The 13,710-nt window shown below is 39.8% G+C and overlaps 1 protein-coding gene across 1 annotated transcript in view; it reads left to right on the top strand.

The window, feature by feature from the left end:
- The window catches only part of LOC147002180 (uncharacterized), a 28,201-nt gene extending 14,707 nt beyond the window's left edge, over positions 1–13,494 (top strand). Inside the window, 4 exon segments of the mRNA XM_085843504.1 lie at positions 6,435–6,561; positions 6,781–6,841; positions 8,228–9,261; positions 9,264–13,494. Of these exon segments, the coding sequence (XP_085699630.1) occupies positions 6,435–6,561; positions 6,781–6,841; positions 8,228–9,261; positions 9,264–9,400 (1,359 nt within the window). The 3' untranslated portion in view covers positions 9,401–13,494.
- The last annotated feature ends 216 nt before the right edge of the window (positions 13,495–13,710 follow it).

Consider the following 13,710-nt stretch of genomic DNA (forward strand, 5'->3'; position numbering starts at 1 on the left):
CCTGTACTGGTTTTTTGGAATGGTCTCATTATCTACTGCTTGAGGGAATCCTGGCTGCAGGGGCTTGCCTCTAATGTCCCTGACTGAATGACAATCTCTAGCCCAATGATATCCTTTTCCACACTTAGTACACAGTCCTGGTGCTCTCCTTTTGACAAGGGCTCTACAGTCCTTTTTTAAGTGTCCCGGTTTGCCACAATTATAGCAGAGTTTGAGCTCAGCCATGTCAGGGCATTTTTGCCCTTGTAGAATGGCAGCTGCTAAACCTGCATTAGTGAGTGGCCCTCCAAGCTCACGGCAAACCTTCAACCAGTCCTGCAGTCCCTTGCTCTTTCTAGGTGTAATAGCCGCCCTGCATTCCTGGGTAGCCTGTTCATAGATCAACTGTTAAATTAAAGGCATAGCTGTCTCTGGGTCCCCAAAAATTCTCCCTGCCGCTTCTGTCATTCTAGCCACAAAATCTGAGAATGACTCCTGTGCGCCCTGGGTGATCTTGGTCAAATGCCCACTTGCCTCTCCCTTCTTAGAGAGTGCCTTCCATGCCTTAACTGCAGCAGCTGAGATCTGAGCATAAGCTCCCCAATGGTAATTTGTCTGGTTATTAGCGTGTTGTCCCTGACCTGTAAGCAACTCAAAAGTCCATGTTCCTTGGTCCCCTTCAACATTGGCATTGGCCCTTGCCTGTGCTTGGCAGGAGTCTTGCCACAAAGCTTTCCATTCTAAATACATTCCCATGTTAGGAGATGCGGCTTTTACTACGGTCATCCAATCGCCGGGGGTCATTGCCAGAGTTGCAAGCCTTTCGACTTGGGCTACAGTAAAGTTGGCATTGACTCCATAGTTACGAACTGACTCTGCTAGTTCTTTAATCTGTATATGCTCCACTGGGGCATGAACGCGTCCGCCCTCTGCGCCTTCAAAGACTGGGAACGCTTGCTGCACTTTTCTCTGTTCCTCTTTTGAAATGAATGAGTCTGATTGATACCTCTGCACGTAGGGCGGAGGTGTACTAGGACCCAGAGGTTGCGGATCTGAAGATCGCATAGTGATTTGACATTTGTCTCTAGCTACTTTTGCTTTCTTTATGTTATTCTGTGACTGATTAGCTCGTCTTTCATCTAGCTGGTATCTTTCTTCCTCTAAGTCTGTCTCCTCAGAGGAGCTAAGTTCCTTATCCAATTCTGAGCTACTGACAGCTAGTGCCTTAAACTCATCTAATGGTGGGTAGAGGCTCCTTTCCTTACGTGCCTCTCCAGTTCTTTCTCTCTTCTTCTCCCCCTTTCCATCCCTTTTTCTAATCTCTCCCAAGGCATTCTTTCCTTTATATCTCTTTTCCTCGGGCTCAAGGCCCGTGGAAAGGCCTAAATTCTTCGGTGCACCTTGTTTCGTCCCAACTTTCAATCTCTCTCCCCACTCTGCCTCTGATAGACTGTCTTGAATTTCGTCCAAAATCTTCTGCCCCGCTTCTACCATTTGCTGACAATCCTCATCTGTTAAGCACGATCTCACCAATTTCCATAACGGCATGATCCCTGCTTTAAGTTTGCCATTCTGCTGTTCCCTAACTAGATCTCTTTTCAGTTTGTCCCAAGAAGTGACAGTTAACGAACCCGAGCAAGCATACCATGGTGCCACATGGTCTACCTCCCTGACAAATGCCTCTATACTCTTAGTGGCGATTTTTAGGCCACACTGCTTCAGGACCGACCTTAACGCCACTACTACAGAGTGAGAAATTCCCATACTGCCGCTATCCAGTCCTGACCGTGACTGAAACTAGTCGCTGTCCAGGCACTGTCCAGGTGATGTCCGAGCCTGACTGCGACTGGGAACCAGTCAGCAGTTCCAGCGGTGGAAGCAAAACGAAACCAAAAGGGAAAGTGCAATCGCCGTGCAAACAATCAAAAGGGCATCTAACTCTGGAGAAATTTCAAGACTATACTTACCTTGCAGAGCTGTAATGTCCTGCAGTTCTGATTCCGCCCCGCGAACGAGGGATCTTCCTTGCGCCGGTATGATGGTATAAAGTCCCCGGGTCTTCGGCGCCACGTATCCTGAGCTTTTGTCCCCTCCGGCAAGAACACACTCAGGACAACCGGAATCTTCTGCGGCAAAGCAATTGCTTACTTCTCAGGAAGATCCAGACCCCAGAAAATGGAGTCCATTATATAGCACTCAGCCATGACGTTTCAGCACCTGATGTGGCGTGACAGCTCTTGATTCGTTGCTCGCCCATCACACCACTATTACACCCCGAGAATGGGCAGTGACTAGGAGTGAGTTCACACTCGCACTTGCACACAAGGCTTGTTTACTAGTTTGTCACAGCGGAGGCCAGCGCCATCTTATAATGGTGATTGCTCGCGGCACGCGCACGGCTCTCCACAGCGATTGCTCGCTGCACGGCTTTCCACAGCCTCCTATGTTTTATTTTGCCTTCTGAAGGAGATTCAACCATGATCACTTGGGTTAGCTTTTTTGGGTCTGGAATGTAGCATGGATAACCTGTACTTTATGGTTAATAGTTACTTGTGAGTGAGTACATATATGCATGTCCTTTTGGGTCTGGATTACTTCACTCAGGATGATATTTTTTAGTTCTGTTCATGTGCTTACAAGTTTCATGATGTTCTTGTTTTTAATAGCTGAATATTATTCCATTTTTTAAAGTGAACCACATTTTCTGTATCCACTGTTCTGTTGAGGGGCATCTGGGTTGTTTCCAGTTTCCAGCTATTATGAATAGAACTGCTGTGAACATAGTAGAGCACATGCCATTGTTGGTATAGGACTAAAAAGGTGCCCTAAGGGTAACATTCCCTCCTGTTCAGTTTGAATTAATGGAAGGAGTAGACAAAGTGATTCCTAGTCACTGGAAGGAACTTGAAATAAAACCTCCCAACTGTGGTCCAAGCATGGTAGAGTTGATCAACTTAGAAGCCAAACATGACAGAATCACTCATATTGTGCTGGTACTGGAAACTGAACGATAAAAAATTTAAGGTTATAAACACTTCCTCTATGGTTTCAGTTCGGCACTATTCTAACCATCTTTTGGCAGAGTCAGAGTCCCAGTGAAGATTCTGTGAGAGTTCATTGTATTGAAGTTGTGAGGATGAAGATTGAGTTGCATTTTGTGAACAAAAATGTTGAGATACCTAAGGCATTGAGAAAACTGTCATGCAGAGATGCACACAGGGAAAGAAAGTACCCAAACTGAGAGATTCATGAGAAGTTACAGGAATTGGTCCATCTAAGCCCTTAAAAAGTGAAGTCCAGTGTATCTCAAACAAAGGAATATGATTTGGTGTTTGCCCTGCTATGTTTCTTGCCTTGCTCCAATTTCCCCTCCCTATGTGCACATGCCTATCAATTGGAATGGGAAGGGGTATTCTGTGCCATTGTATGTTGGAAAGATATAACTTGTGTTCAGATTTTAAAAGAAGTGGCAATCAAGAAATTTCCCTGAGTGTCAGAAGAGACTTTGAACATTTGAACAGTTTAGGAGCTTCTACAGACTATTAGGATCATTGAAGTTACACCAAATGCATTTTCATCACAGGGTGAATATGAGCCTATAGTGCCCAGGGTCAGAATGTAGTTGATTGAAACAAAATGTTCCTAGATAAGTTGATATCTTTGAATACTTGTCTGTCCTTCGTGGCTTTCTTTGGTGAGCTTATAGAGACTCTTTTAGGAGGACCCTTTCCAGATTTTTTATTAGGGGATAGGATTTATCTGTCTGTGGACTCAACAGATTTCTTTCTTTTTTTTTTATGTTTTGTTTCTCCAATAATTTATATATTCACTATCTTCCTGATCACTGTTCCCACTCCAGGTCACCCCCCTCATAGAGTCCCTGTCCCCAATCCCCTCTGTTTCTCCTTTGAGTGGCTGTGGGCCCTCCTGCATGTTCCCCAATCATGGCGTATTAAGTGTCTGTTGGGTTGGGTGCATTCTTTCCCACTAAGGCCAGACATGACAGTGTCCTTAAGGGAACAGTTTCCAAAGATAGTCAAGAGCTTTAGGGACAGCCTCTACTCCAGTTGTTGGGAGAGCCACATGAAGTCTGAGCTGCACATCTGCTACATATGTGCCAGGAACCTTAGTCCAGCCTTTGGTTGGTGGCTCAGTCTCTGAGAGTCCCCAAGGGTCCAGGTTAATTGTGTCTGTTGCTCTTCCTGTTGAGTTCCTATCCTGCTCAGAGTCTTCAGTCCTGCTCTGCACACTTTCATAAGAGTCCCCAAGGTCCATTCAATATTTGGCTATGCATTTCTGCATCTGTTTTAGTGAGCTGCTGGGTGGAGCCTCTTAGAGGACAATTATGCTAAGGTCCTGTCAGCAAGCAAAACAAAGTATCTGAAAGACTCCGAAAGGAGCCCCTCTCTCAGGCCTCAGGACAATAGCGGACACCCAAGAACTCACGATAGGGTTAGGGTTTATTTGGGGAAAGCCAGAGCTCTGGGGACGACTCATATCCCACGCAGGGGTAGAGGAGTCGATCTCGAGAGGAAAAAGGTCCCAGTTTTTTATAGGCCCTCAGGGGAGAAAGGAGAAGGGGGGGAGTAGGGGATTTCCAGATCTAAACAATGTCTATTCTCAAGAAATGGGTATGGGAGGGGTACAAGGAAAGAGTCTGGTGCAGATGTAGCAACTCAGGATTGGCCGGGCTGTGGTTGCTGGGGAGATTTTCTGACTCTCAGCAACCAATATCACAAACACCTGGCAATGGGCTTCATCAGTGGACACACACATGGGTCAAGGAACGGTCAAAACATTGGCAGACACAGGTTCAAGGAGTGGCCAGAGCATTGTGCACCTCTATTTTTTTTTAAATCAATGAAGCTAGTTCTGCTAACACTGACATCTATCTTGCCAATTTCAGGGCTTCTGTGTCCTTTTACATTCTGTCAGGATCTTTCAAATCCTTAATGTTAATGATTGGTGCTTGTCCATAGGTGGGTCTCAAGTTGGGTGAGTTATCATTAGCTATTCCCTCAGTCTCTGCTCCATCTTTGCCCCTGCATTTCTTTTAGACAGGACAGATTTTGTTCTTTTTGGCTACTGTGTTGTGGTTGAAACTGGTCATTCAGCTTTCTTCTCATGCTCTCATACATTCACCATTTGGACTCTGTCCCTAAATCACATAAGATACTGTAGAAGCATTTGCTATTCAATACTAAGCCATTTTGCAAGCCTGGCAGTTTCTTTTTTATTTTTAATTTTATTTCTTTTGTTTTTGTTTTTCAAGACAAAGTTTCTCTGTGTAGCCTTTCCTCTTCTGAAGGGGATTAGATGTGGACCAACATGCTTGCCTGATTTTGTTTTTATATTATTAGCTTATGTGCTTGGAATGTAGGTTTTTGTACATGCAAGCGTATGCTGTTGTGCAGATCTTCATCCACATCTTGAATGTTGATGTTTGGCCAAGAATATCCAGACCATATTCTATTTCTCAGGATGGCATGTGTTCATGACATCAATACTACCCAAGGCTTCAGAGTCATTGGATTGTAGGTGTGTGACATTTTTCCTACCTATTGAATTTTTCCAAAGAGTATGAGGTTTTTTGCCAGTGTGCATGCATATGAATATCATGTGTGTCTCATCTTTACTATTGTCAGATGAACATGTTGTTCCTCAGAACACTTAAACTCATGTAAATACTGGCAATTGACCCCTTTATATGGAAGACCAGTAAGAGCTTTCCACTGCTGAACCATCTCCCTTACCCTATGTTGCTCATTTATAATCAACACTTATATTACTAGTATTTTCATCTGTCCATTTGTAACTGTTTAAACATGCATTCTCTTTTTTAAAATTTTATTTATGTTTCAGTTTAAACTCTGGCACTTCAGGTTTCTGCCAGATGACTACAGAACTGTAGTGAATGTATAATTTTTTTTGTAGGAACTTCAGTAAAGATCTCTGAATTCTTTCTATGTTTTTTGTTGGCTTGATTGCATTTTGCAGGGGAATGAGGGTCTTAATACACACCTCTTGCTGTCCTGGAACTCATTGAGTAGCCCAGGCTGGCATGGAACTCAATGAATCCCTGTGCCTCTGGGATTAAAGCCATGAGCAAACATACCCAGCTTGCCCATCATTTTTGTACTTTGTGATTGTTCATACAATTTTTCTGATGTATGCTTAATAATGTTGATCTGTTTGCCTCTCTCCTTCCCCCTCTATCAATTGTAATTTGTCTTGCAAGGCTATATCCTATTCAAAGGGTTCAGAAGTGACACAGGTGAACACATAATTCAGTTTCCTTCTAAAATAGCTTGCTGATTAGATTATAACTTCTGTGTCAGGAAATAAGTGGAGAAAGCACCAGAATTATGTGAATATATTGTCAAGGAAGCATATATTTATTTTACAGTGATGTTAGTATCATGCTTTGTGTTGTATACATGTATGGGATATTTTAGGATGCAGTGACTTATGATGATGTGCATGTGAACTTCACTGAGGAAGAGTGGGATTTGCTGGATTCTTCCCAGAAAAGTCTCTATGAAGAGGTGATGTTGGAGACCTACCAGAACCTCACTAATATAGGTAAGACTGTGAATTTTCTTTTGCTTTTCAAAATAAGGGAACAAATGTTTCTTTGTTATTGATCTTATGTTATTTCAATTGAAAATGAGGAAGAATGAGTTGAATAAATCAGGTTCACGGAATGTTCACAGCTTTCACAGTACTGTGAAAATTCACTGTAACTTGAATTTTGTCTAATTTCCAATACTATATTATTCATTTTCTGATATTGCGTTTTAGGCTACAATTGGCAAGACCATCATATTGAAGAACATTGTCAAAGTTCTAGAAGACATGAAAGGTAATTTTCTTGTGCAAGCTGATACAAATACAACTCTGAGGAAATTTTAGTATTTCTTAGAAGCTCTAAAGAAAAACAAGAGTGTAAAATATCAGTCCTTTAAGTGTAGCTATGATTATAATATTTTCACAGAACCATGTACCTCAATGTCAGTTACCTGATTTGTGTTTACAAGGCATTCCTCTAAGAACAAAGATAAGGCTACAGTAACTTAACCAATATCTTTATTTGATTTGTAGCTGCACTAGAGCTATGCTGTAGAACTACCAATCGTTCAATCTCATAACACTTAGATATTGCAAAAGGTATACACGTTGAATAGGTTATAGCTCCAAAACCTATTTTTTAAAAGAGTGCATGCCCCATACCTCACTTCACATATCTTTTTTTTTTTTTAAGAACTATTTATTTTATGTATAAGAGTACACTGAAGGTGTTTTCAGACACACCAGAAGAGGGCATCAGATCCCATTACAGATGGTTGTGAGCAACCATGTGGTTGTTGGGAGTCAAACTCAGGACCTTTGGAAGAGCAGTCAGTGCTCTTAACCACTGAGCCATCTTTCCAACTCCCATCCAAAATCTTCTAATAAGCAAATAGTCCATGGTAAAGTTGGTGATACTCATATACTTGTAGTGACATTGCTAAGTTTATTGAGAGGGCAATTTATGAGAGTCAAGAGTGTTGTCATGGAGAAACCTTAATCCATATTCCACATGTCTATGAGGAGCAAAATGTCAAACTGTGTGAATGCAGTGTGGAAACTTTTCATTTGTTATTCTTCTTTTAATACATATATCATGTGTCACAATGGATAAAAGCCACGTGAATATAGGAAAATTGAAAGAAGCAATTCCCCTGTTTCTGTCTCAGAACAATGAGAAGATATATAGTATTCTGCCTTTGGTAGACTATCTGAATATGATACAAGTTTGCAGTTACTTGGTTTTCTGATTTTACTGGGACAATGCCCAAAGTCATACTGCAGGAAATCCCTAAGGTACTAGGTATTTGGCAATTATTCTCTTTGTCCTGGTCACTTTGCAAATGTGGTTTGACTCAAACTATATATATATATACTATAGTGTGCTAAAGCTTTGACTTATTCCATTGATCTTCAGACATGCAAAATACATCATATAAAAATCTCATATATAAAAAGGATGTTATAAATGTGAGTCATGTAATAAATGCTCTTACCATGATGGATATCTTCAAAGGTGTAAAACAACCCATAATGAGGGGGAACACTATGAATATAAACAAAGTGATAAAACCTTAATATCTGATTCATCTTTACCATTAGACCAAATTGTAAAATTCATATAGACTTTTAAAATGTTTGAATATGTTAAAGCTTTCACATGTGCCAATTATCGTTGCAGGCATGAAAGAAGTCATATTGGAGAGAAACCCTATGAATGTAATCAATGTGGTAAAGCCTTTGAATGTTACAATCATCTCCAAATACATAAGAGAACACATACTGGACAGAAACCTTATGAATGTAATCAATGTGGTAAAGTCTTGTCATGTCACAGAAGTCTTCAATATCATAAAAGAACACATACTGGAGAGAAAACTTGTGAATGTAATCAATGTGGTAAAGCTTTTATAAGACCCACTCAACTCCAAACACATAAAAGAACACATTCTGGAGAGAAACCCTATGAATGTAATCAGTGTGGTAGAGCCTTTGCAGTTCAGTATAATTTCCAAAAGCATAAAAGAATACATACTGGAGAGAAACCTTATCAATGTAATCAATGTGATAAAGCCTTTTCACAAAATTGTAGTCTTCAATATCATAAAAGAACACATACTGGAGAGAAACCTTATGAGTGTAATCAATGTGGTAAAGCCTTTGCATTTCAGTCTAGTCTCCAATATCATAAAAGAAAACATACTGGAGAGAAACCTTATCAATGTAATCAATGTGGTAAAGCCTTTGCACATCACTCTAGTCTCCAATATCATAAAATAAAGCATACTGGAGAGAAACCTTGTGAATGTACTCAATGTGGTAAAGCTTTTGCAAGACCTAATGAACTCCGAAACCATAAAAGAACACATACCGGAGAGAAACCCTATGAGTGTAATCAGTGTGGTAAAGCCTTTGCAGTTCAGCATAATCTCCAAAAGCATAAAAGAATACATACTGGAGAGAAACCTTATCAATGTAATCAATGTGATAAAGCCTTTTCACAAAAGAGTAATCTTCAATATCATAAAAGAACACATACTGGAGAGAAACCCTATGAGTGTAATCAATGTGGTAAAGCCTTCGCAGCGCACTGTAGTCTTCAAATACATAAAAGAATGCATACTGGAGAGAAACCTTATCAATGTAATCAATGTGGTAAAACCTTTGTACATTACACTAGTCTCCAATATCATAAAAGAATACATTTTAGAAAGAAACCTTAGAATGCAATCAATGTTGTAAAGACTTTGGATGTAAGACTAATCTCCAAAGACACAAAAGAACATATACTGGACAGAAACCTTATGAATGTAATCAATGTGGTAAAGCATTTAAAAGTCACAGTCATCTGTAGCAACATAAAAGAACACATAGAGGAAAGAAACCTGGTTATTGTTTACATATTGACATAAGGAGATACAAGTATGTTTCAAATTGACAAGGAATGGATTGTGATTGCTACTCTTGGTTTTCAATATAAGATGTAAAATGGAAAGCATGGTGGTCCAGGCATGGTGGTACATGCCCTTAAACCCTAGGAGATGAGCATCAAGCAGATCTTCGAGTTCAAGTCCATCCTGATACAGAACAAGTTGCAGATGAAGAAAAGCTTAGGTCTAGGCCTGTGGATACAGAGCCTTGCAGATCTCTGAGTTCAGGACAGCCAAGCTGAGGCAGTAAAGGAGTTGGAGAGAGAAAAATGGTGATAATGAAATAGAAGGGGCCATGTCCAGGCCCAGCAAGCAGCAGAACTCAGCAGCTTTGTCCATATGGCTCTGGCTTTAGAAGCAAAAATAAAAGGGGCTACTGGAAAAATTGATGTTTGTTAGCTGTAGCTAAGAGATTAGAAGTGATAAAGAAGAGACCAGCATCACTGAGGTGAAATCTCCTAGGAAGTGTTTTCTGAGAGGACAAAGAAGCTGTGTTCCAGAGATAACCAACATTGTACCTTGTGTTGTAGCTGAACTTGGTCACATGTAAGAATCACCCAGGTGGTACTGGTTTTGAAGGCATGAAGGTGTCATGCAGAGGCTTGGCACCATGAAGGGAGCATAAGTGAGACTATCAGTGAAGCATAGTTGCACCAGAAGAACCCAGCATATTGAAGATGCCAGGCCCATGGGATGAGCAGGACAAACAGCAGCAGCAGTAGAGTGGAGTCAACTAGAACTTAGAGTGATACAGAGGGCAGAGCTGGAGAAGTGACCCAATATCTTTGGAGGAGTGCAGAAGATCATGTGTGGATCTTAGACACTGGAACAAGAAACTGTAACACTGAGATTGCCTCAGAGACCCCAAGATCTTTGAGATGCTAGAACTGTGGGGTACCTGCTCAGGAAAACTGCTTTCAGGGAATAAAACCAGACAAAGAGAAAGAATTGTACTGCAGTGAACAAAGCAGAAAGGAGTTGGAGATCTGAAGAACGCTTTAACATAAGATATGGAGATGCAGAGTTTGGAGATTTCCCAGCTGGTTTTTGGTCTTGTTTTGGTCCAGTATTTTCTCACAATATCATTTAGGAATGGTGAAGTATATCTTGTGCAGTTGGAATTATGTTTTTTGATTTTCTTTTTTTAGGGGATTACAGTTACATGATTGGATGACTCTCAGAAGAGACCTTGAACTTTGGAATTTTAATATTTTTGAGACTGGTATAGATGATGGGGACTTTTAAAGTTGAACCTCATGTATTTTTCATTATGCTATGTTTAAGTATGGTCCCCATATATTCCTGTACTCCAACAAACTTATGGGGGCCAGGGAGTGGAATGTGGGAGTTTGAATAAGCTTGTCACAGGGAGTAGCTCTATTCAGAGGAGTGACCTTGTTGGAGGAAGTGGATCACTCTGGTGGTAGGCTTTGAAGCTCTACTCAGTGCAGAACAGACCCTCCTGGTAGCCCCCTGAAAGACAGTCTCTTCCTGGATGCCTTTGGATCAAAATGCAGAACTCTCAACTCCTTGTCTGCCTTCATGTTGCCATGCTTCCTGCTATGATGAAAATGGACTAAACCTCTGAAACTAAGCCAGTCCCCAATTAAAGGTTTGCTTTTATGAGAGTTGCCTTGGCCATGATGTCTATTCTTAGCAATGGAAGTGCTAAGACAGAAACCCTGTGAGTGTATTTAATATGGTGAAGCCTTTGCACAATTCTGTAGGCTTCATCATCATGAAAGAATATGTACTGGAGAGAAACCTTTTGAATGTATTCACTATGGTTAAGCTTCTTACTATGGTTAAGAAGGAATGACTTTGACAGATAGTTATCATTCTGTCAGTTTAGAAGGTGCGCATCACACAGGAGTTTATGACAATCTCATTCTTGGGCACTGTCTACATCTGTTAAATCAGAAGTTTTGCTCTCAGCAATGTAAAATCTGTATCATTCAGGAAACAAGCCCAGGTCACTTTCTTGTATTAGTTCTCACGACTTTTGATTGTGGAATTACAGAGTTTCCTGCTCGTTTAATTCCAAAGGAGTTGTCTAGCTTCTCTTTAAGGAAAACTGAGGTTTAAACAACTATATAAACAATAGAAATACGTATGTAATGTTATACAGCATTGCTACATTAATTTTACATGAAACATACACAACATGATACATCAAAATGTTAAATGTCTAAACCCGTTCTCCAAAGCAAAAATAAAAGGGTCACTATCTAAGTAAGGCTGGTTATTTGATCAGAATAAAATGAAGATGAGTCACCTGTCATCCATTGCTATCATCTTCCTTCATTCAGCTCAGTGTCCTCCTGAGGCACCCAGCTTGTCATCTACTAATGAGAAGTTAGGTTATTTTATAATTTAGGCCACTATGAATCTAACTGCAACAAGCATGAGAATCTGATACTTCTTTAAATTAATTCCAAGTGCGTGGAAAATATATGGAGGCCATTTCTGGGATCCCTAGCAATTTTGTCATTTTATGAGAACTCTGTATACTGTACTCACACATAAACAGTAGAATAAGAATGGACAGAAAACATGGTTCTCTTTTTTTTTTTCTTGGTAGGTAGTGATGTTATATGGATGTAGATAATATGTCCAAACACATCAGATATATAAACTATTTACATGCCATTTTACCTCAAGTATAACCACACAACACTGTTTCACTAATTTTAGTTGATATCTGTAGAGAATCCCAATGTCTGCCATCAAAATTTGTTTTTGTATGATAATAGGCAGTTGCATGTCACATTCAGATTCATTGTGCAATTCTAAACCACATTTAATTTTCAATTTTGTCTTTTCAATTAAATCATATTTGGTAGAATTTATGTGATGAAAACAACATGTTTTGTGCTACCAAATTCTATCCTAAACTCCCTTTTCTATGGCTTTGTACACTTAAAAAAAATCATTTTCAGTTTTATACACATACTGTAGTTTGATAAATAAGTAATTATATAGAATAATGTCTTTTACCTTTTTATACTACTATAAAAACTATTAAAATGATGTATTCCCTCTCAAAAAAGGATGTTTGCTATGCTCAATTTGCAGCACACATTCAATAAAATCCAAAGAAAATTCATAAGAATTTATAAAAGGAGAGCTGATATCAAATCTCTATGGCATGTGAAATAATAACTCAATAAAATTTTTAATGAGATTACTAAGGAATGGTACACACTTTGATACAATGTGACTTTTGTTCTTACCACAAAGCTACAACAATCAAGAATGTATACAATATTTGAGAAAGAATGAAGGCAAGGACTAAAAAATATTAACCCTAAAAATAAACATGTTTTCATCCAAAGAATTAAGAAAAATCCAACAGAAAGAACATGTACTTGACCAATGTTATGTTTGACTGTACATGTATAGAAATGAACTAAACACAGACTTTACAGCTCCTACAAAAATAATTAAAAGTGACTCCTAAACTCTATATTTCTGACTCTCCAGTTACTACTAATCTATCTTTCAAGCAGAGGCCCCATGTTCTAGAGCTCTCTTTGGGAACAGAGGTGATCAGAAAGGTAGGCAAGGGCTCTGAAGCCCCTCAGGCACACTTGTGGTTTCAGGCAATACCAGCCTTACTGAAGAACATACAAAACCAAGTTGTTGATTAATCTAATGTCTGCTTTCCGACACAGGGTTTGCAACACAGCAAGTAGAACTTGCCCTGTCCACCCAGCCAACACCATACACACCTAGAAAACTTCTACAACTCAGAAACTCTGGTTGCACCTAGAATTGAATTTCCCAGAATCATGCCGAGGTCAATGGTGGTATCGGAAAGGTGAAAATATTCTGATCAAGTATTGCTAAAAGATGATCCCCATTACTGCTTTTATACCACTTTCAAACACTTTATAAAATTTGTCACACAAAAGAGAATGTGTTTGAGCCTATTCCTAATCCCTAACCCTTATCTAATTATTTATTTATTATAACTTATATCTAAGTACACTGTAGCTGTTTTCAGACACACCAGAAGAGGGCGTCATATCTTATTACGGATGGTTGTGAGCCACCATGTGGTTACTGGGATTTGAACTCAGGACCTTCGTTAGAGCAGTCAGTGCTATTACCCACTGAGCTAGTCTTTAGCCCCTAACCCCTAACCCTAACCACTAATGCTAATCCTAACCCTAATCCCTAACAGCAACCCTAACCCTAGACCTAACCTAACCCTAATTCTTTTATCTGTTGA

The sequence above is a fragment of the Mus caroli genome, unplaced genomic scaffold (genome assembly GCF_978045245.1).
Source record: "Mus caroli unplaced genomic scaffold, Mus_caroli_1 scaffold_10, whole genome shotgun sequence".
Taxonomy (NCBI): domain Eukaryota; kingdom Metazoa; phylum Chordata; class Mammalia; order Rodentia; family Muridae; genus Mus; species Mus caroli.